The sequence below is a fragment of the Leptodactylus fuscus genome, chromosome 2 (assembly GCF_031893055.1).
Source record: "Leptodactylus fuscus isolate aLepFus1 chromosome 2, aLepFus1.hap2, whole genome shotgun sequence".
Lineage (NCBI taxonomy): Eukaryota > Metazoa > Chordata > Amphibia > Anura > Leptodactylidae > Leptodactylus > Leptodactylus fuscus.
Genome location: NC_134266.1, coordinates 247,306,168 through 247,329,379, shown reverse-complemented (window position 1 = coordinate 247,329,379; position 23,212 = coordinate 247,306,168). Strand labels below are relative to the sequence as shown.

At 42.8% G+C, this 23,212-nt stretch overlaps 1 protein-coding gene across 1 annotated transcript in view; it reads right to left on the bottom strand.

Moving 5' to 3' along the window:
- The window catches only part of B3GLCT (beta 3-glucosyltransferase), a 334,604-nt gene that overhangs the window by 42,844 nt on the left and 268,548 nt on the right, over positions 1-23,212 (bottom strand). Inside the window, exon 9 of the mRNA XM_075265985.1 lies at positions 5,193-5,324. Within this exon, the coding sequence (XP_075122086.1) occupies positions 5,193-5,324 (132 nt within the window). The remainder of the gene's footprint in view (positions 1-5,192; positions 5,325-23,212) is intronic.

Genomic DNA, 23,212 nt, shown 5'->3' with positions numbered 1-23,212 from the left:
CGACAGTTGCGGCTTTCCGCTCCGGATTAGACCCAAATGAATGGGCTTGGTCGGGAGGAAGGTGTCGCGAGTAGACGCGGCTGAATCATCCGCAGCATCCGCCTGAAGAAAGGGCAGCTTTGCTTCTTTTCTCCGTTCGTGGACATTTTTTCACCTTCATTTTTATCTTTATCGGAAAGGCACTATGTAAATATAAATAGATAAATTCATAACGAGTGTATAAGGCATGATATATTTCTCCAAGTATGTGGTGCTGAGTATACAAGGCCGTGTGTCACCTGCCGATGGAGAAACTTTGATATCAAATTACATGATGGCAGAATAACTCCGCAATGCGGTTTCTTTTTTATTCTCTTATATTTCACGCATATTTGCCCACTTCTAGATTACATCAACCTTGCTTCTTGGCGTTCATGAACCAAGGACACCATGCGCAATACAAAAATGTGAACAATGAAGCACATGTACCTTATACGTGCCACCTTTTTAAGTATATATTTTTTTTTTATAACATTTGTTAAGTGACCTTTTTACGTTACATGATAAACTAAAATGTTTCTCTACAATTCCTCTAAAACTATTCACAATAAAAAAAAAATTATGAAGTTCAAAAACGAGCAGAAAAGTTATTTTATAACAAGAAAATCATTTTTTTGGGAGACAAATCAGTCTATTCATGATTCTAAGCAGCATTCATGAATTCTCCCTTACACATCCGACATGTGACTGTAATAAATACATGGGGGCGTTTTCTGAGTATTCCCATCCCGGATTGGTTTATACTAGAGATGAGCGAGCAGTACTCGATCGAGTAGGTATTCGACCGAATACTACGGTATTCGAAATACTCGTACTTGATCAAGTACCACTCGCTATTCGAATGGAAAAGTTCGATGCAGAACCAGCATTGATTGGCCGAATGCTATACAGTCGGCCAATCAACGCTGGTTCTTCTCCTACCTTTAGAAGTCTTCTCCGTGCAGCTTCCCCGCGGCGTCATCCGGCTCTTCATTCACTCTGCCAAGCATCGGGCCTGGGCAGAGCCGACTGCGCATGCCTGATTGTAGTCCAGGCATGCGCAGTCGGCTCTGCCCAGGCCCGATGCCTGGCAGAGTGAATTCAGAGCTGGAAGATGCTGCGGGGAAGCTGCACGGAGAAGACTTCTCGGAGGATCCAGCCTGACCCTCACTCGTGGACTTGGTAAGTATAATTTGATTGAACGTTGCCTACCCCTGAAACGAGCATTTTCCCCCCATAGAGTATAATAGGGTTCGATATTCGATTCGAGTAGTCGAATAATGAGGGGCTACTCGAAACGAATATCGAATCTCGAACATTTTACTGTTCGCTCATCTCTAATTTTTACCATTCGACTTTTAAATAAACTGAAATGATTAACATTTGGCGAATCTCTTCCATCACTATTTTATGTTGGAAAAATGTCTTTAGTGTAATCTGAAAAAATAAGCCAGATATATTATGCAAACGGTCTATGCTGGTAAAATTAGTGAAATATGTAATCACCGCCCCCTCATCGGATTAAATAATAAACACAATCCGAAAAGAGCTCCAACGTAGGGCTATACGTATTTACAATAGCAAAAAAACAGAACATAAAGGGAATTGAAATACTAATTAAAAGAGAACAAACAGGGCTCACCGCCGAACAGCCGAGATGGGAATTGTGCCGGAACGACAATGGAAGGCATGCATATAAATATTTTACTAGAACCGCTAACTACAGAAGGATTGTGTACATGCAAAATCAGTTTAAGGGTAAGTTCATACAGGTTTTTTTTGGTCCGGAACCTGAGGCGGAGGCCGCCTCAGGTTCTGGACCAAAATACGGGTAGCCTATTATACCTATATGGAAAATGCGGGCATTTCTGTCGGTATAATTGACATGACCATGGGTGTTTTTGAAATTGCAGCATTTCCGCTGCACATTTTTTTTCTGCAATGTGTGATGAGACTAGCCAGAATCACATCCACTTTGCAGATACCGTAAAATGCAGGATTTTTGGCTGCGGTGTTACACCATAACACCTATCTTTGCACTGACTACTGACAATAGAGGATGTCACAGCTCATCTCCTCCCACTCCCTGCACAGAGCGTGTCTAGAAAGCTTTCTCATAAACCTCAAAGAGTTGGCTCCAGACTATTGTAGCCCATGATCATGACTATATTGCAAACAGTGCAGTGCCCAGCATGTACACAATGTCGGAGCTGTGGGTTCTGATAATAAGCTGATCTGTTGGGGGCCACACGGTGGCTCAGTGGTTAGCATTCCAGCCTTGCAGCGCTGGTGTCCAGGTGTTCAAATCCCGCCAAGGGCAAAAAAAACATCTGCAAGGAGTTTGTATGTTCTCCCCGTGTTTGCATGGATTTCCATCCCATATTCCAAAGAAGACATACTGATAGGGGGAAAAAATGTACATTGTGAGCTCTATGTGGGGCTCACAATCTACATTTAAAAAAAAAAAACGAAAAAAAAAAAAAAAAAACATGATCTGTTGGGGTCCTAACAATCTAAAATCAATAGCCTATCTCAATGATAGGCCATCATTTTTGTATGACGGATAACTCAGTTTAAAAGGGTATTTGGGTTCCTTGCTACTAACGATCTATTCTATGTCCAGAGATTAGTGGGCACCCAACACCCAGGACACCTGCTGATCAACTGTTTGAAGAGACTGCGGAACTTGCACAAGTGTGGTGACCCCTTCAAATAGCGTCTATTTAACAGCAATGATGCAATGTAATTCTATTCTGTTCACTTCTATAGGACATAGCCACTACAAAACAGATGGTATGTGATGTAAATAGTGAAAACGCTGCAGTCCCTTCAAATAGCTGATCAGCAGGGGTCCCGAATGCTGGCTTCCCATCTTTTATTGATGAGCTATCCTAAGGGATTCTCTACCAAGGGGTCCTAACTCCACACTCATGACAGAAGCCGGGGATTGACGGATAGTCCAACCACTGTCTTGCTCACAATGACAATCCACACCAGGTAGTAAAGATATAGTCTCTCATCTTAGTTGCCTGGAGAGTTCAATACAGTGACCTTTACAGGGAGAATAGATGGGTGCTGTTCTATGCTGACAGTGGTGCGTTGCCTTTGCAAGGGACACAGGTTATGCATCTCCCCTTGATCACTGCCTTGATGGTGCGGGGCCCTGTTGCATCAAAGTCACCAGTCACACCCACTGCAACTGTTACAGTTACGTCCTTGTTTAGGGGGATGTAAGGTGGTGGCGTCCATGAGCAGCGCCACTCAAGTTATGATGAATATTTTCCTAAAACCTGATATATCAATCTGCCCAGTAATTCCTGCTCCATAACAGAGACATTCCCATTAAGGAATAATGATACTGAATTAATTGTGCATTTTTTTCTGCCATCATAGTCATATGACAAAACTCAGGTTGTGTGTTATTTATAATGTGTATAGCACGTTGCATCCATTGGGCTATGAAAGCCATGTGACGGCTACCATTACACATGTAATTACAGTAAAATATCAAAGTGATACTTCACAATGGACGAGCTAAGCAGGAAACATCAGAATTAGAGAGAAAACACTTGTTGTTCAGACAAGTAACACAATAGCCCAGCGTGTTGCCTGCCAATCCATGGGAAGAATAATTATTCCTCAGAGTGTAATGACTTTAATTCGCAGGTTTGGGCAACTTATTAGGACAGACAGATGTTCGTTTAGATAAAACAGAGTCATTTATCCGGAAAGTCAAAGAAAAGAAAGCATACAAAAGCAGTCTATACACCTAGTACACACCTACAGACGTGTCCAGACTCCAGACACTAATGTAGCGAGTAGAGATGAGCGAGTAGTATTCGATCGAGTAGGTATTTGATCGAATACTACGGTATTCGAAATACTCGTACTCGATCGAGTACCACTCGCTATTCGAATGTAAAAGTTCGATGCAGAACCAGCATTGATTGGCCGAATGCTATACAGTCAGCCAATCAACGCTGGTTCTTCTCCTACCTTTAGAAGTCTTCTCCGTCCAGCTTCCCCGCATGTCCACTTGTAGTGCGGGCATGCGCAGTCGGCTCTGCCCAGGCCCGATGCCTGGCAGAGTGAATTCAGAGCCGGAAGATGCCGCGGGGACGCTGCACGGAGAAGACTTCTCGGAGAATCCAGCCCGACCCTCACTCGGGAACTTGGTAAATATAATTTGATCGAACGTTGCCTACCCCTGAAACCAGCATTTTCCCCTCATAGACTATAATAGGGTTCGATATTTGATTCGAGTAGTCGAATCTTGAGGGGCTACTCGAAACGAATATCGAACCTCGGACATTTTACTGTTCGCTCTTCTCTTAGTAGCGAGGCTTCATTAGAATCCGATAACTTGCCGCATTATAATTCGCAATAAAAGCCGCTGAAACAATCAACTTAGGGTTCTGATACACAACATGCCACAATGTGTTGTAGATGCATTCCTAAAGGACCTGTCACCGGGTCTGAAATGTCCAATAACCTTACCTTATCTGTCACCCTGAGCATTTTGGTGTTTTGTTTATGCAGATCTGTTCAGCTATTCCAAAGATATAAGCCCTTTTAATGATGACGTGAACTAGAGTACCCTGGCTAAGTGGATGGTAACATTGCATGACATACAGCACACAGACACTACACCCCAGAGTAACCACAATGTTACCACCTACTTGGCTAGTCAACCCTAATCTGCATTAACAATAACAGGGCTTATATCTTCAGAATAGCTGAATGAATATGAATAAACAAAACACCAAAATGCTCAGGGTGACAGCACCTTTTAGGTGATGTATGTCATTGGGCTTTTCAGACCTAAATACAGATGGCTACACCCGGACATACTATAAGAGTTTATGTACACATCTGTATTATGAAGTCATGTGACGTCTGTATTATACCCATTGATTTTAATGTCTGATTCTCTCCACGGAACTCCAGCCCATGGAATAAAGACACGTTCTTATTTCTGCTGCTTTGTAGACCACAAAAAAAACAATGTATATGGGTCAGGGAAAATCATAGATGCCATCCATGAGCTGTCTATTTCCTACCGAGCCAGTAGCATAGAATAGTATAGGAAAAACCCGTCAGCACAAGACCCAAAAATGAGCAGGATGGACAAGCTACCTGCATGAAGTCACTTATATCGCCATATTGATACTTACACAGACTGGTAAGGTTTTGGTGAAAGCGGTGACACATTCTGCTGCTTTTGGGGAGTTTGGATCTTCTGTACAGAACTCAGGAACTGGTGTAAGCTCCAGGGCGTCAACTTTCTGCCATATGTAAAGGGCAATCTGTCGAAAACAAGAACATGTATAGTAAAAGGTAAAGCTATGGGTCAGTGTGCACCAATTACACTACTGGATTTCCATTACAGCAAATATATTTCTATAGTCTAATATACAATAACTTTAGTTTTTCTTCTTTTAGCCTTTTTTGTCTCCACATAGTAAAGCACATGCGTGATCTCTGCTCTGTTCACATGGGTGACATTGGACCAACAGTGATTAGGCACGTATCGCCTATTCTGTGGATTGGTGATAAGTTATTATGGCAGTACAACCTCATTAAAGGCAATGTCCAAGTTACCCCATACAAAAAAATACCTACCAAATTAATGGAAAGAGTTAAAACCTCCTATACTGTAGTTACTTGTCCTTCCTGCAGCCACTACCGGTGCTATGTATACTACCAGTATTCGTGACATGTCCATATACACATCACTGCTGCAGCCTACCATTGGCCTCAGATTTGCGTATAGCATACCAATGGCCTACCATGCATACAATTGGCCATACCATGCAGACTACCATTGGCCAATGTTACTAAATCCCGGTGTGGAAGACTGAAGCTAATCTCTGGAAGAGGTTGTGAGAACAGGTAATAAATTACAGTAGGTGGTTTTATTGTTTTAACTCATTTCCAGCATTTTTTTTTCTTTATATACCAGCAAACCCAAAAATGTTCTTGTTCTTAACAGGTTTACTCCCTGGTCCTGGCCATTTCTCAGTTTGCTTTTATTTGTACAATTTGTACTTCCTAATGGTTCCATTTAATACTCTATTTGTACTAGAAAGCTGGGGAAAAAAATTCAGGACGGGGTGGAATTACAGAAAAACTGTGTTTCCGCCACTTTCTTATGGGTTTTGTTTTTACGACATTCGCTTTGTGGCCAAAATGACATGTTACCTATATTCTGCGGGTCGTCACAATTACAGTGATATCAAATGTATATACCGTATATACTCGAGTATAAGCCAACCCGAATATAAGCCGAGGCCCCTAATGTTACCACAGAAAAACTGGGAAAACGTATTGACTCGAGTATAAGCCGAGGGGGGGAAATGCAGCAGCAACTGGAAAATTTCAAAAATTAAAATGGTCGGAGTTTTTGAGTGCAGTAGTAGCTGGGGAAGGGGAGGGGGTGTTTTGGTTGTCTGTCTGCCCCTTCCCTGAGCTTGAGGACTGTTTTTTCTTCCCCCACTCGAAATTCAGTCTGGCTAAATATAGGGTATCTGCAGTGCTCCTATTAACCCCTTCCCAACGGAACAGAAGCACTGCAGATCCCCTATATTCAGTAGACCGGGCACTGTCAGACACAGGGATACCTAATGTGTATGTGTGTCACAGTAATTTTCTACTTTTATATGTATTCTAGGGAAAGGAGGGATTTAGAACATTCTTTTTTTTTTTTTAAAGCTTTTTTTCCCCCACTATTTCATGGGAGGTTCTATACATTGATATTGTGGCTGGTCATAGACCTCCACGCCCCCCCCCCCCCCACTAGAAAAAAAAAATTATAATTTTTTTTCTGACTCGAGTATAAGCCGAGGGGGGCTTTTTCAGCACAAAAACTGTGCTGAAAAATTCGGCTTATACTCGAGTATATACGGTAGTTTTAATTATATTTTAACACAAAATTCAAAAAAATTTGGAAATTTTTTTTTTCTTTTCCTGCAGTTGCAATATTCTGACACCCATAATTTTTTTTATTACTTTTTTTTTTCAAATTTAACTTTTTATTGAAAGTTTTATGAAAAATAACATAAATGAACACACAAATACAGGGTCACAATAAGAAGTTACAAAAACAGAATAATCAGAATAAAACACGTGAAGGCGGCCAACACGGCCCATGAGACCTGTACGTAAATGTAACAGCTGCAAAGAAAAAAGGCAAAATTACACAATGAGGGCAGACGGCATGCAAATACTGATGTGTACGTGGAAAGGAACATTCTGATCATCAAAGGTGGTAAAATAGCCAAGAAATGGGGTGGGAAGGGGAAACAGAGGTTCCAAAACGGGGGAACAGGAAACCATAAATAGCCCAAGGTCACATGAAACAATAATTAATGTTTTTTCAATTCAAATATTTTATTGAATTTTTCCAATATGAAATAACATGAAACATAACAGACCCTGAATACAAGAATCTATTACACAAACAATGAAGACCAGAGCCACCAGAAGGGAACCTAAGGCGGCCACAATTGATATCACATCAAACAATAATGTGCAGGGTCCTTATTAGTTCTATTAATGGTGCTGCTTACGGCCAAATGTACTTTATTTTTATACCATTTTGGGGAATATGAGGCAAAATGGCGATTTGTCTCTATTGTTTATTTTTCCAGGTATGGCATTCGACATATGAAAAAAATTATTTTACAAAATTGTTTCTGGACACGAGGATATCTAATGTGACTAACTATTCTTATATGTGATATACGGAAAGGAGATGAGTTTCAGTTCTTCTTGAACCCAGGAGGTCTGATTATGAATACAATACACTGCAATGCATTATAAAGACCCGTTCACCCGGGCACAGAAGGGGCGGATTATGGCGCGTAATCCACCTCATAATCCGCCCCCTCACAATGGTGGTCTATGGAAACCACCAGGCTTCTTTTTTCCGCGAGAGGCAACATGTGAAGAAGTGAGTTGCTCTTTCTTCAGATGGATTCCACGGCTCGTTGAGTTGCGGCGTCCGCCTGGCGGCAGCAACCTCCGGTGTCGGCCCATTCATTTTAGCCAACTCCGGAGGCAGTCGTGGCAGGCGGATTTTGACCCCTGCGTCACTCTCGGTGCCAAAATCCGCACCCCCCCCCCCCCCCCCCCCCCCGTGTGAACTAGCCCTAATACCTAGAGCTGTATTAGTGCAGCGCAACTAAAGCTTTGTGGCCCCGATGCAATCTTTGTGGTTAGGGGAATCTGTGGGTCTCTGTGGGATGGAAGCTGCAAACTCAATACTGATGCCAGTGCTTCTGGGTCCCCTAAGGCTTCTGGGTTTTCAATAGACTCTTGGCTGTCTCGGCAGTGGATTGCCACCTCTGGATCTCATTACGGGGGGAGGTGATTCTAAAGAAAATGGTAAATTGGTGCATTGGTCAGGTTTGACCGATGTATGAGTAGGGAGGGTTAATGAATGTGGGCATTGCAGAGACATGGCAGCTATGGCAGACACTCAGGAGCTGTTTAAAGACCCATAATAGTAAAGTGGATGTTGGGTAAGAGTTAAACAGCACCTGTGACTATAACCCAGTCTATCAACCCAACCTGCAGATGGTTATGTTAGGATCGCCTAAATCAAAGGGCACTTTCCCCTTGTGAACTTTCCCCTTGTGAACTTGTGGTCTGTTGCTGAGATATTAATACAATTTTTTATAATACAATACAGTTTTAACAATATGCAAATGAGATCTTTAAACCAATGAAGTTATTGCTATGCCCTCATTGCCCCGGAGAGTTCATCTACATGTTGATGAAATATAGCAAAATCTCAGCAACGAAGACAGCAATTCACATGGGGGGAAAATATTGTTTTATCAGGTGACCCTAAGGGTATGTCCAAAAGAAAGAAAAAGATCGCGGAAACCTTTTCTGTCTTGTGAACATTCTGCGTGACTCGCCGTGATGGGAGGCAGATGCAGCATCGGCATTCTGTTGCGCAATACCGCTCCTGATTAGGTCTGTATGAATGGGCCTAAACAGGAGCGTTTCGAGCCGCGGACTCTTTTTCCGCTACTTTCTAGCGGGAAAAAAAAAAGTGAGCGTCTCCCACTGAAGTCATTGGGAGGCATTTTTGCAAGCTGATTTTGAGGCGGATTCCACAGGGCTGGGTTGATATGATGGGTTCTGATCACAGATTCCCTTTAAAAGGTTTCATAGGAGGAAATGAAGAAACAGGGAACATTTTTATTTTACTTAAAAACAGTGCAGCAAAAGAGGACTCTGAAACAGGAGAATACAAAACTATTATCAATGGAAAATGAACTCTTATGTGAAGTTGATATTAACAATTTCTTATTTGGAAGAACATAATAAATCACCATAATTAGTCTCATCGGACGGTCACAAGCAATGATGCAGACCTGCAATAATGAAGACCCAGGGAAGACGAATGCAGGTCACTAAGTCTACGACAAACTGGATAACCCGAAAATCTTATAGCTCATCAGTTCAGAGAAGCAATATTTTACTCACACAGTTATTATAAGGCCACAGAACATTTAGGTGCATTAAAGTTGTTTATGGACAGTGACAAATAATACCCAAAGGCTTAACGCTGGGTTAATATTGTTATTACATCTCCTTTCTCAATATTGTGTGATTAAGTTTGGGGCTCCAAGTTGTGAAAAAGCAGCGTCTAGGCCATGGTGCAGCAAAAAACGCTGTGTTTTACGGTACCTGCAAAGTGGATGGGATTCTGGCTAATCCGCAGTGGAAAAACTGCAATTTAAAGTCGTAGCATGACAATGATACCTACGGAAATTCTGGCGTTTTCCATATAAATATAATAGGGTTCTTGAAAAACTCTGCATATAAAAGACATTGCGTTTCCATCACTGTATTTTCCGTAGCTTTTTTTTTTTTGGTGCTGCGGCCTACGTGAAGTCTTAGTTTAAAAGAGATTTTCCAACCTCAAGTGGTTTTTTTGTATACTGGTGAACTATCCCCAAGATTTTCGTAGTATGACACCTGGACCCTGCACAGTGGATGGAAACACGTACAGAACTGGCCTTATACAAGTAATAGGATGGGTGCTGTGCACAACTATGCAGTGGACGGGGCTACAGCACTACTACTAGTAGTAGTAGTAGTCTACTAGTAGCTTTCAGCACTCAGAGGCTGCTGCCATAGCTGATCTGTGTGGGGTCTGGGTGTTGGACCCAGACAAATCACATACTGGTCCTATGATTAAGAGCTAATTTAGTTATGGCCTTTATTACTTTGTACTTGGCAGGTCCTTTTTAACCTCTCTTTCCCAGTAAGCCCTGCCCCTTTTCTATTAGGCCCCACCTTTAATCTCAAAAGGTTCCGTAAAGGACTAAAAGGTGCAGTAAAGCATGTACACCAGTTTTTGGTGAAGCGGAATCTGTTTATTGTAACGGTATACTACACTCTAGATAAGTTGAGTATATACCATGAGAATATACAGTATACTCATCCAGTTTTCATTAGATCACCTTTGTGTATTGTTCTAAAAACATCACGGCTGATATTGGATAATCCTATCTGGGCAATGTGCCATGACTGGGTTAATCACAGTACAAAGTAGACACCGGATTTCAGCGGAGAACAGTGTATTCATGCATTTCTTAGAATTAAATGGAAGGGGTTGCACATTTGCTGAATTACTATCAGATGTTGGCAGGGGTAAGATTCAGAGTTTTACATCAAAGGGATCATTAGATTAATATTAAACAGGACTTGTACAAATAGAAAACTCAGAGCTGCTAATGGCGATAAATTATTCCTGCGCGGACCACTGGGCTAGTGTTATCTGGCCAATATCAAATGGTATATGAGCATAAAGTGGATAGACATGAAAATGGGTCTCCAAAGCTGAACAACAGAGGCATATTTGGAAACTGTAGAGACCTCTACAAGGTGCTGGTATTAGGTTTATAACCAATTGACTGCAGACAGATTCCCCTTATGACTGCCATTTTGTTTGCCAGTCTTAGGCTGAGGCCGCAAGTTGCAGAAACATAGCTTTTTTTTTTGCAGGTCTTGTTGCCTTTTTTTGAGCCAAAGCCAAGACTGGCTACAAGATGAATGGGAAATATATAGGGTGCTCTTATATTTCTACCTTCTGCTCAAACCACTCTTGGCTTTGGTTCCAAAGTACGCAGCACGATTTGGCCATGATCTAGCCGCAACAGGATGCCGGATGCAGGGCAGATTGAGCAGGACGCTTATTTTTTCAGTAATACAATAAATGGTGTACTGAGCAACGTATTACTGTCACCTACAACATTAGTCCAAAGCGGTGGTGGACAGTCAGAAGACTTGTGAAATGGAGACAAACAGCAGCAGCGAAAACATCCAGCACCCCCACGGGGAGAAGCAAATAATAATTTTTTCAGTGTCCTGCTGTGATCTTTGCCTCCCTTTGAAAACAAGGGAAGACAAATTCTGGATGGAATCTGCTATGGATTCGGGGGCAGAATCTTCCCCCAATACCACGGCAGTTTCCTCTGTGTGTACATACACTAACCATAAAAATGCTAATTCTGGCTAAATACTTGGTGCTATACCACAATATTTATTTAGAGCAGGGGTGCCCTATACATCTACTAGTAGATCACAAAAGACGTATGGGTCGATCGCGGGATGCAGGGATCCCCGATGTCTGCTTGTTCAAAGTGCAGGCTGAGAGTCATCTCCGGACATCTGCCGAAGCCCCAGCCTCCAGTGTCCAGAGATAACTCTCAGCCTGCGCTGTGAAGAAGCAGACAGCGGGGATCCCTGGGCAGCCACAGAACGCCGCTGTCTCCTGTTGTCACGATCCACCTGGCCCCGCCCACATGCCCGCCCCACCCACAGACACGCCCGCCCCGCCCACAAGCCCGTCCATAGGCCTGCCCGGCCCCGCCCACAGGCCCGCCCTGGCCCCGCCCTAGTAGATATTTTGTCTCGGTCAGCTAATAAAGTAGCTCACACACTGAAAAAGTGTGAGCACCCCTGATTTAGAGGAACTTTTGTCCAGGCCCTTTACTGTCCTACTTAGTAGCTACAAAATCTTAGATGGAACAAGAATAGGGACACCCCCTACAGACTGTGGATGGCGACAACCAGAAAATATACGCTAACGTACACGTTAATCTATTCTTCAGTCATTTAGGATCAAAGTTAGCTCATTCATTACAAAGGAAAGGATCAATGATCGCTTGTATACTGTTATTCTCCTCCATGTGCAGGGAAACCAAATCTAACCATGTCCACGGAGTAAAGACATCTGTGATCAATAGTAAATTACAGAAAAATAGCAAATGGCTCCAATTCCAAAAATCTGTCTCTTTCACATTACAAAACACTCAGGCACAGATCATTATCTCAGAAAACAGGCCGAAATCAGTGATGAAAACCTCGCAAAGATCTGTCTGTGGCTCTCTATGAATAGAGATGTAAGTAGTATCTGCTCAGATTTGACAGCTTTACTATATCACCCAATAAAACACACTAATAGGAAGCAGAACTAAAGGCTTAAGTGTGGGATTTAGGGATTTCCCTTTTAATTTCACATGACATAAATAGACAGCAGTGTGGGTCTGCGTCCGCTACGCTTTGTTTCACCAGTCCCTTCCAGCTCCCTGGGTTTGTTTAACTGGCTTACATTGTATAAACTTGGAGCTTGGCGATGACGCATGTAATGGTTGGCTATTAAAAACACTTGTCGAAGTATTAACACAGTTGTCATTCTCATACAATAAAATGTTCTTCAAAAGGAGAACGGGATTTATAGATTTCACTATTTCGGCAGAAGAAAAATGTATAAAATGTTACGTAAGTGGGTCACCACCGAAGCCAATGATTGGCGGATAAAGGTCATTTTCTACGGTTTGGAAGCAAACACCAGCAGGTGACCTGTGCAGAATAAGGCTCAGTTCACGTCTGCATTAGGGCCAATTCGTTCCCCCCTCTCCGAATGAAAAATGCAGAGAGGTCCTGAAAGCAGAAATCACACGGACCCCATTATAGTCTATGGGGACTGCAGGTTTTTTAAGGTACCGTATATACTCGAGTATAAGCCGAATTTTTCAGGACAGTTTTTGTGCTGAAAAAGCCCCCCCCCCCCCCCCCCGGCTTATACTCGAGTCAATAAGTTTTCCCAGTTTTTTGTGGTAAAATTAGGGGCCTCGGCTTATATTCGGGTCGGCTTATACTCGAGTATATACAGTAACTGATTTCTTTGCGGATTAGGTTTTGGTTTGGGGGATCCCCAGGTGGACTCCCAGAATGGAAACCCATGCGCAGATGTGAACCAGGCCTAACACAGGAACGGTAGGAGATCAGAGATCAGGTTAGTATTGCCTCTTATTTTACTAACCTAATCTGTGCCTGCTGTCAAAACTCTTTTTCCCCTGGAAAAGCCCTTTAAAGACATGTTAAGGTGGGGTCTCTTATTCAGTGCATAGAGGTGAACCACGAAACAAAGTGCATCCCTCACTCTGGTCAACTCAGCCCAATTATGTATTAAATGGTTATGTGTTCATTCAAGTAACAGAGGAACAAATACAGGGTGGCCATAAAATAACCTCAGGTGACTACTTCACAATCTACTTTCCTGTCTGCATGTTTCGTTCGGGCAGCGCACGACAAGCACACGGATCCCATTATATGGGGTCCATGTGCTTTCACTGCACACCACTTGCAAATGTGTTCGGTAGTCCGTTCAGGGGTCCCCTACCTGTACATAAACCATGTAGTTCTCTACCAACAAAGAAAAGAGGGAGACTCCATTCTATCACTTAGTCTATATGTTGTACGGGACACTGAAGAAGCTTCTGTCTTCTACAAAAAATTGACTTGCTTTTTTTTTTTTTGTTGGGGGGGGAGGGTTTAAGCTCTTTCTTTATGTAAAAACCAGCGATATCGGTCTTATTTATGTGCTTATTTTATTCTGATCTCTATTTTGTCTTATTTCATTTAGGATGTAATGGCTTCGGAAATAATTGCGTTTTTCCATGGTCCTGGTAGAAATATTTTATTTAAAGTTAAAATCGTTGTCCCAGAACAAATTAATACTGTAATGAATAAAAATGTGACTCCAGTTCTGACATTGCTGAGGACGTTTAATATCATGTAAATTGCCATTTTGGAGAAAAAATCTATTCACAATTGATGAAAAAGAAAAGATTAACGTTACATTATTTTTTGTTAAGCAATTTCACAAAGATTGAAATAGCAATTTACAGCGAAATCTATAAAAGGAGACGGAATTTGGGAGAAGTTTTATATTATAACTTTGAAAATTGATTTATTAGGCAGAGCAGAACTCTCATTTTCTATAAAAGTGGAAAAAGACAAAATTGTGTGGATCGATCTGTCGAGAAAAGAAGCATTCAATTTTTATGATTCTGTCCTTTCCGCGGCTTGTCCTCATTCTAAGGCCTGGGAAGGCTGGGATTTCTACTGTCCAAAAACTCAAGAAAAAATCAATGTCAGGAATACAAATTTGAAATAGAAATAAGTCAATAACTACAGAAGCTGTAGAAACGTTAAATTCTTTCCAATAAAAATAAATTTAATTTAGAGTTTAAATTTTTTTTCTATATTAAATAAATTGAGAAAAATGCAATAATTACAGAACGTTCAACTCACCCTGTTGAGAGACAAAGGCACTTTAAAGGGAATGTCTTGTCAGAAAACAACCTACAGATGGAGGATAGTTAAAGGGGTTGTTCAGCCCCAAATGGAATTTTTTTTACAGGTGTAGTGCCAGGATAGTATAGAAAAAACCTGGCACTACACTAGTTGTGGTTGAAGAAAACGTACAAATTTATTAAGGCCAAACTAATAAGATAGAGACTAGTGATGAGCGAGTAGTATTCGATCGAGTAGGTATTCGATCAAATACTACAGTATTCGAAATACTCGTACTCGATTGCATACTACTCGATGTTCGAAGATAAGATTCGATGCAGAACCAGCGTTGATTGGCAGAATGCTATACATTGCCAATCAACGCTGGTTCTTCTCTTAACCATAGAAGTCTTCTCCCTGCTCAGCGTCCCCGCGTCCTCTTCCGGCTCTGCATTCACTCTGCTTAGGCATCGGGCCTGGGCAGAGCCAACTGCGCATGTCCGCGCTACAAGAAAATGGCCGCTTACACTGTAAATGGCCCGATGCCTAGCAGAGTGAATTCAAGGCTGGAAGAGGACGCGGGGACGCTGCGCAGGGAGAAGAATTCAGTCCGACCCTCACTCATGGACTCGGTAAGTAGAATTTGATCGAATGTTGCCTACCCCTGAAACGAGTATTTCCCCCCATAGACTATGATGGGGTTCGAAACCCGTTCGAACAGTCGAACAGTGTGCGGCTGATCGAATCAGATTTTGAACCTCGAACATTTTAGTGTTCGCTCATCTCTAATAGAGACGTTTCGGTTGTCACAATGCAACCTTCACCAGACACGGATTATATATGGAACACAAGAGAGTGAGTAGTATCCAGTGGAAAGCCATAGGGCAGTGAATGGCAGGCCATAAGTAATTTACCAGTGGAGGGTCCACATATGTTCCTCGTATTAAACAGATGTTCAGGATGTCTACTAGGCCAGATACAATACAGTGTACAAAGTGGCCATGTGTCGTTACCGTTCCCATCCACTTCTAGGAGACAGACTACAATGTACTGAGCCCTTTGTTTCTGCCTCCCCTCAATATATAGCATCGGGCCAGGCAGCAGTCCCACACAACTAAACTATGCTTTATTTATGTCACAAACCCAACTTATCACCTATGGTCATTGGAGTCATCTCTACCCTGGGGCCCATACCCAATTTAAATGGAGGTCACCTATGTTAACTGCCACATCATTCAATCCCTATGGGACCGATGTAGAAAGTCGAGTACAGTGCTCCACTATCGAAAGCTTTGTTCACACAAGAATTCTGTTTCCGTTCACGGTTCTGTCCTCCATTCTGCTTGAAAAATGTAGAGAGAAAAGTTCTGCAAGCAGGATTTCTTTCTGTGTATTTTTTCGGCAGAAACCCGGCGGACCCCATTATAGTCTATGGGGTCTGTGGGTAATCACTTTTTAAGTAGATTGGGTTTTTCAGGTCCCTGAAGGCTAGTGTGAAACTAGTGTCAGTCCTGTAGACTTTGAATATAAAGGCAGCACATATGGTAACTGGATATACCACTATACTACACAAAAAAAACCATATATGACCGCACCAGTCTAGGCATAGGGTGCTCACCATTGGATATACCACTAGCTAAGTTGCAGATATCACACAACCCCTATTTCCCTGGTAACTTAAAGGAGATGTCAATTCACTTTTTATTTTGCAGTCTTTTTTTCCAATTGCCACTTTTATAGTGAAGTGAGAACAAGCGAGTATAACAAGCTTCCATTAAACCTGTAATCTTTTATTGACAAATCTGAGAAGCGAAGAAAACGCTGAAAGAAAACGATACTTTGCATAATAACATCATGAAGAATGGAACTAAGCAGCAAGGCAATAAGAAAACCTGAGCCTAAGGACATTGGCGGTACTGGAATTACATGAGTAAAAACAAGACGCCACAGAGGTGTTACAGCCCACCTCCAGGTATAACCAACTTTATATAAATGAATAGTATAGGCCAATATAATAGATGTAATGTAATAATGTTTGTAGCTTCTTGACGAAGGGGGATAAACGTACATCGAGGCTCTGGGGGGGGGGGGGGGAGTCACAGTGGTGAGCACTATACTCTATATACTTGTATCTGGGGAGTTTCAGTATAGTGTTTCATTTGCTATTTGCACGCGCTAATCTTGCACTAGATCTATTGATTCATTCATGAAGTTCCATACATCTTAAAGGGGTTGTCCCACGTCGCATACTTACCAGTCTTCGTTTCTGTGAATTCTTCTGTCTTCTGGCTTTGTCTCGTCATTGGTGGGCGGGGTCACATATGCAAAGACGAGCAGAGAGATGCCGCCGACCCTGCGTGCGCGCTCATAGACCAGTCTAGCCTTCACAGTGCAAATACAGACCCGACAGGGTGTCGGTCTGTATTCGCATTGTGAAGGTTAGACTGGTGTATGAGCGCGCACGCAGGGCCGACGGCATCTCGCCGCTTGGCTTTGCATATGTGACCCCGGAGTGGAATAACAGCATCGCTTCTGCCGCTGCTGGCTTCATGCAGGGCAGAAGCATAGTGATGTTGCTGGCTTCACCTGTGCCGGCGTCTAACTGTCCCCGGCATCCGCCTCTCTATTACAGCGGATGCTGGGGACACCGGCACAGGTGAAGCCAGCAACATCACTATGCTTCTGCCCTGCATGAAGCCAGCAGCGGCAGAAGCGATGCTGTTATTCCACTCCTCCGCCCCCCTGCCCCGGAATAGCAGCATCGCTTCTGCCGCTGCTTGCTTCATGCAGGGCAGAAGCATAGAGGTGTTGCTGACTTCACCTGTGCCGGCGTCTAACCCTGCATTGGCGGCCCCTTCCCCCAAAGGGTAAACTACCCCCCCCCCCCTCCAGGCTCGCTCCCGTGTATTTAGCCCCTCCTCCCTCCCCCCCTGAGAGCAGCAGATACATCATTTGACTCAGGAGCAGCTAGGTCAGGGCTGTGGCCACAAAAAAATGAATAAAGTAAGATAGTGGACAAAGCAGTTTTGCTGAAGCAATGTATTTAGGAAAAGTCTTACATTCACATTAACAAGCAGTATAGATAGGATCCTTGTGTACTCTGATCTATGTATTTATATATTTATTGCACTTGCATTACTGCAGCTTACATTTTGGATCCACAATCTTTAAATTATTGTGCATACTTATATATATCTGGTGAATTATAACAGTACACTCTTCAGCTCCTCTGACCCATCTATGGTATATGTGTGTATCATGATCCCCGACTGCCAGGGATTCCCCTCAGCGCTCCTGCCAGTGGACGGCTGCAGTTCCCCTTAAGGTCCGGCGGCCAAGGTCGTCCTTCAGGTCCGTCCTCAGCGCTCCTACTGGGGATTCACGTCAGTGCTTCAGTTCCGCCCTTGAGAGAGCGGTCGCTCCCGCTCCCTCCTCTCTCCAGGGGCATGGCAGCGCCAGCCACTTCCCCGCAGCGGTTCCCCTCGGAGACTTCAAGTTCCACCTGCGGAGGGCATCTCTGCTGTAACTCTTACAGTGGAGATGCTGGAGCTCATGAGCTCTGGTATTACCGCTGTAAGAGTTACAGTGGAGGCGCCGGTCTGGAGCAGAGCGGCACCATTATAGCTGCAGACCCGGCATCCAGACACCACTGTTCATTTCAAATTGCAGAAGTACTTACGGTAATTACGGAACACAGACACACGCCGGGTGTGGCCACGTCACCCTGCGTGTGATAGAGCGTTACGAGCCTGCTAGCAGAAGTACCGTAAGTACTTCTCCAGTTTGAAATGAACAGAATCGCCACGCTCCTGCCATGAGCGTGGCGATGCTCCTGCGGGCCCGGCACCCGTCCCGGTGTCTGTATGCTGGGTCTGGCTGCCGGGTCTGTAGCTATAATATTGTTGTAATGACTTGAGTATAAGCCGAGGTGGAAAACTGTGCTGGAAAACTCGGCTTATACTCGAGTATATACGCTACTCTTTGTACTTTTTGTGCTCTTCTCACTGTGACTCCCACTTGTGTATTGTTTTTCTATGTTTTTAATTGATTTTAAACAATTTCTTTTTCTGCTCAAGTAGCTAATAAAGTATATTTTTGTACAGTTTATATTTTTGTGGACATTATTCATTATTTTACTAGCCTTGATACTAGATAGGTATATCGATATACTATATCTTGTTAAAGAATCTGTTCCCTTTTCCACCTGTTAGACTGATTGTCTCCTTCTTATCTTCAATCAGATTGTTTATATAGAATCCTGTCTCCTATTCATCTCTCACAAAGAACTCTATGGAGAGGGGAGCGGGCTGCTCAATAGAGGAGAGGAGGCTGATAAACACCATCTTTGTCTATGAAAAAGGATGGGTCGTAGCATGTGAATAGACATTGAAATTCATGGCAATGTGACAGCCCTTTCAAAAATGGCCATTATCCATTTCCATTTGAATAAGGGCTGCCCTTGCACTTGCACAGACGCAGCCATGACAAATAGCACAGCCATGAGCATAAGGCCTTACTCTGGGTCGGAGTTCAGAGAAAAATGACAATTAGGAGGTGTTCACACATAGGAATTTGTCACTGAATTTGTCAAACATAAAATTTCTGCTTAAGAAATTTGAAGCAGATTTTTTTTTCTGCTTGACAAAAATGGATGCAGATTTTGACATTGAATTTAAAGCGGATTCTGACACTGAATTTGAAGCAGAATTGGGAGAAAAGTGCCAATGTAAAGGTATGTTCACACGGCGGAATTTGCATTCCACGTGTGAACACTTCCGTGCAGCTAGCCGCGACGGGATGCCAATGCAGTGCACTGCTCCGGATTAGGCCCAAGGAATGGGCCTAATCAGGAGAGAGCCTCGCGCCACGGACACCACGGCTGAGTCAGCTGCGGAATTTGCAGCAAGATAGGGCAGCTCGCTTCTTTCTTCCGCTACTAGCTAGCGGAAAAAAACAAGTGAGTGGCTCCCATTGAAGTAAATGGGAGCCATTTTTTGGAGCCGGATTTTGAGGAGGATTTCATATCATAAATCTACCCCAAAAAACTCTGTGTGAACATACCATAATTTCCCTTTCCTGGGCAGGGTCAAATGCCAAATTCCAGAATTTGACAAATTCTATGTCAATGGAAAAGTAGCATTTTCTGCCTCCCATTCATTTCAATGCAAGTCTTCAGACGGAATCTGCCTGAAGAACAATCAAGAAAAAAAATCAGCTACTGCCTCCCACTAAAATGAATGGGAGATTTCAGGTGGAATTTGAAGTGGATTTTGAGGTAGATTCCTCCTCAAATTCAGCATCAAATTCCTACCTGTGAACAATCCCTTATAGATCGAGTCTACGAATGAGGAATCTGATGCTAAATGCAATGTACACGTTTGCAAATGCAAGTCAAGATCAATGGTGTTTTGGAGAGTTTAATACGGAAAACACATTCGCCCCTAGACAAACACTTGCTGACTTCCCCCTCCTTCCGAGACAGTATGATGGTACAAATGACCAGAAATGAATTGTCTTGAATATAAACGACGGTAGACATTTTTACAGCCCCTTCACCATATCATTAAATAACTCTTAACAGCTTGAACGAAATCCTTCGGTTTGCCTGCAAGCATTAAGGACACTGCGGGGAATCGTGAAAAGGCTAAACATGCCAAAATCAACTATATGAAATCGCTCCGCTCAAGTGTTATGCATGAAAAACAGTGAACCACCTCCTCTAAATATACAAGATTAAGATGCTAGATATAAAGCCAGCACCAGGACCTTGCAGACAAATACTTAGAATTTGATATTTCAAGGCAATGATAAACTGCAAATGGAAGACGTAACGCAGGCGCACATATAGATAATGAACATTTCCTTTTAGTCTGGTGTTCTGTAGTTCGACACTTAACTGAAAAGCTTCTAGAGTCTAAATCTATCTGATCAAGGAGATCTTCAATTTAACACATTCAAATTTATAATAAGTTTAGAATTAAAATATGGATGATCCAAAGTGCAGGTCTGATCCTGCCAGCAGATATAGTCCTTTAATCACAGCAGCATCAGCACTGATTTAGAGGGCACTTCCAGTTCTAAACAACTTTCCAATAAATACATTATGTATGTGAATATAAGAAGCTTTGTAACATATCTTAGTAAGTAGAGATGAGCGAGTACTGTTCGGATCAGCCGATCCGAACAGCAGGCACGCATAGAAATTAATGGACGTAGCCGGCACGCGGGGGGTTAAGTGACCGGCCGCCGTCAAAGCGGAAGTACCAGGTGCATCCATTCATTTCTATGGAGCGTGCTGTTCGGATCGGCTGATCTCTAGTAAGGAGATTGGTTTCCTTCCCGCTCACTAGTTTACTCCTGATCAGCCTGTTTGTTTACATTCAATCCATTGAGTATCCTGTTCACACACAGGGCTCTATGGACATGGGAGGAGGCAAAGAGGATATTAATTGATTTATTGCCTCACCCTGTACATTGGTAGCCACTTAGATCGAGCATAGCAGTATTAAAAGAAAAACCTTTCACCACCTTCAAGTCAGGCTTTTTATATTAACTTCTCCACCGTTTCTGTTTTTCTCTAGCCCAAGCAATCGGTGTTGTTAGTTTTGGTGCCGGATATACTATTTGGGCTCTGTAGTGTCAGGAGGGTGGTGTCAGGCAGTAGCAGACAAGGGCTGTCATCCTGAGCTCCAACACTGTCTGCCTTACAATTGAATCACACCACCCTTCTGACATTACACAGCTTCAATAGCATATCCGGCATCAAAACTATCTGCACTTGTTGTTCTGGAATGGTGAGGCTAAAAAATTCCAATAGCAATAGTAATTCAATTTGATAAAAAGAGGCAACATATCAGTAAAATAAAATATACAGTGAGTACGGAAAGTATTCAGACCCCTTTAAAAGCAAAAAAGGTCCTTTTATTTCTCATTAGTGTACACTCAGCCCCATCTCGACAGATAAAAACCAGAAATGTAGATATTTTTGCAAATGTATTAAAAAAGAAAAACTGAAATAACACCTAGTCATAAGTATTCAGACCCTTTGCTCAGTATTGAGTATTTGCCCCCTTTTGATCTAGTACAGCCATGAGTCTTCTTGGGAATGATGCAACAAGTTTTTCACATCTGGATTTGGGGATCCTCCGCCATTCTTCCTTGCAGATCCTCTCCAGTTCCGTCAGGTTGGATGGTGAATGTTGGTGGACGCCATTTTCAGGTCTCTCCAGAGATGCTCAATTTGGTTTAGGTCAGGGCTGTGGCTGGGCCAGTCAAGAATGGTCACAGAGTTGTTCTGAAGCCGCTACTTTGTTATTTTAGCTGTGTGCTTAGACGCATTGTCTTGTTGGAAGGTGAACCTTCGGCCCAGTGTGAGGTCCAGAACACTCTGGAAGAGGATTTCTTCCAGGTTATCTCTGTACTTGGCCACAATCATCTTTCTTTCAATTGTAACCAGTTGTTCTGTCCCTGCAGCTGAAAAACACCCCCATAGCATGATACTGCCAACACCATGTTTCACTGTTGGGATTGTATTGGGCAGGTGATGAGCAGTGCCTGGTTTTCTCCACACATACCGCTTAGAATTAACGCCAAAAATTTCAATCTTCGTCTCATCAGACCACAGAATCTTATTTATCATAGTCCGGGAGTCCTTCATGTGTTTTTTGTCAAACTCTGTGTGGCTTTCATATGTCTTGCACTGAGGAGAGGCTTTCTTCTAGCTACTCTGCCATAAAGCCCCGACTGGTGGAGGGCTGCAATGATAGTTGACTTTGTGGAACTTTCTCCCATCTCCCTACTGCATGTCTGGAGCTCAGCCACAGTGATCTTTGGTTTATTCTTTACCTCTCTCATCAAGGCTCTTCTCCACGATTGCTCAGTTTGGCTGGACGGCCAGGACTAGGAAGAGTTCTGGTTGCCCCATACTTCTTCCATTTAAGGATTATGGAGGCCACTGTGCTCTTAGGAACCTTAAGTGCTGCAGAAATTCTTTTGTAACCTTGGCCAGATCTGTGCCTTGCCACAATTCTGTCTCTGAGCTCCTTGGGCAGTTCCTTTGACCTCACGATTCTCATCTGCTCTGACAAGCACTGTGAGCTGTGAGGTCTTATATAGACAGGTGTGTGCCTTTCCTAATCAAGTCCAATCAGTTTAATTAAACAAACCTGGACCCCAATGAAGAAGTAGAACCATCTCAAGGAGGATCAGAAGGAAATGGACAGCATGTGAGTTAAATCTGAGTGTTACAGCAAAGGGTCTGAATACTTATGACCATGTGATATTTTTCTTTTTCATAATTTAACAAAAATATCTACATTTCAGTTTTTTTCTGACAAGATGGGGCTGAGTGTACATTAATGAGAAATAAAAGGAAATTTTTTGCTTTTAGCAAATGGCTGCAATGAAACAAAGAGTGAAAAATTTTAAGGGGACTGAATACTTTCCGTACCCACTGTATTACCAAGTTTCTTATTTTTGCCAGTACTATTCATTTTTGCCAGCCGTATTTCTCCCTGTCCATTGTGGGAAGACTAGTGGTATATGTAATGTAAGGTAGCAGGCTCATAGAGATAATGAGCAGGACCAGAAT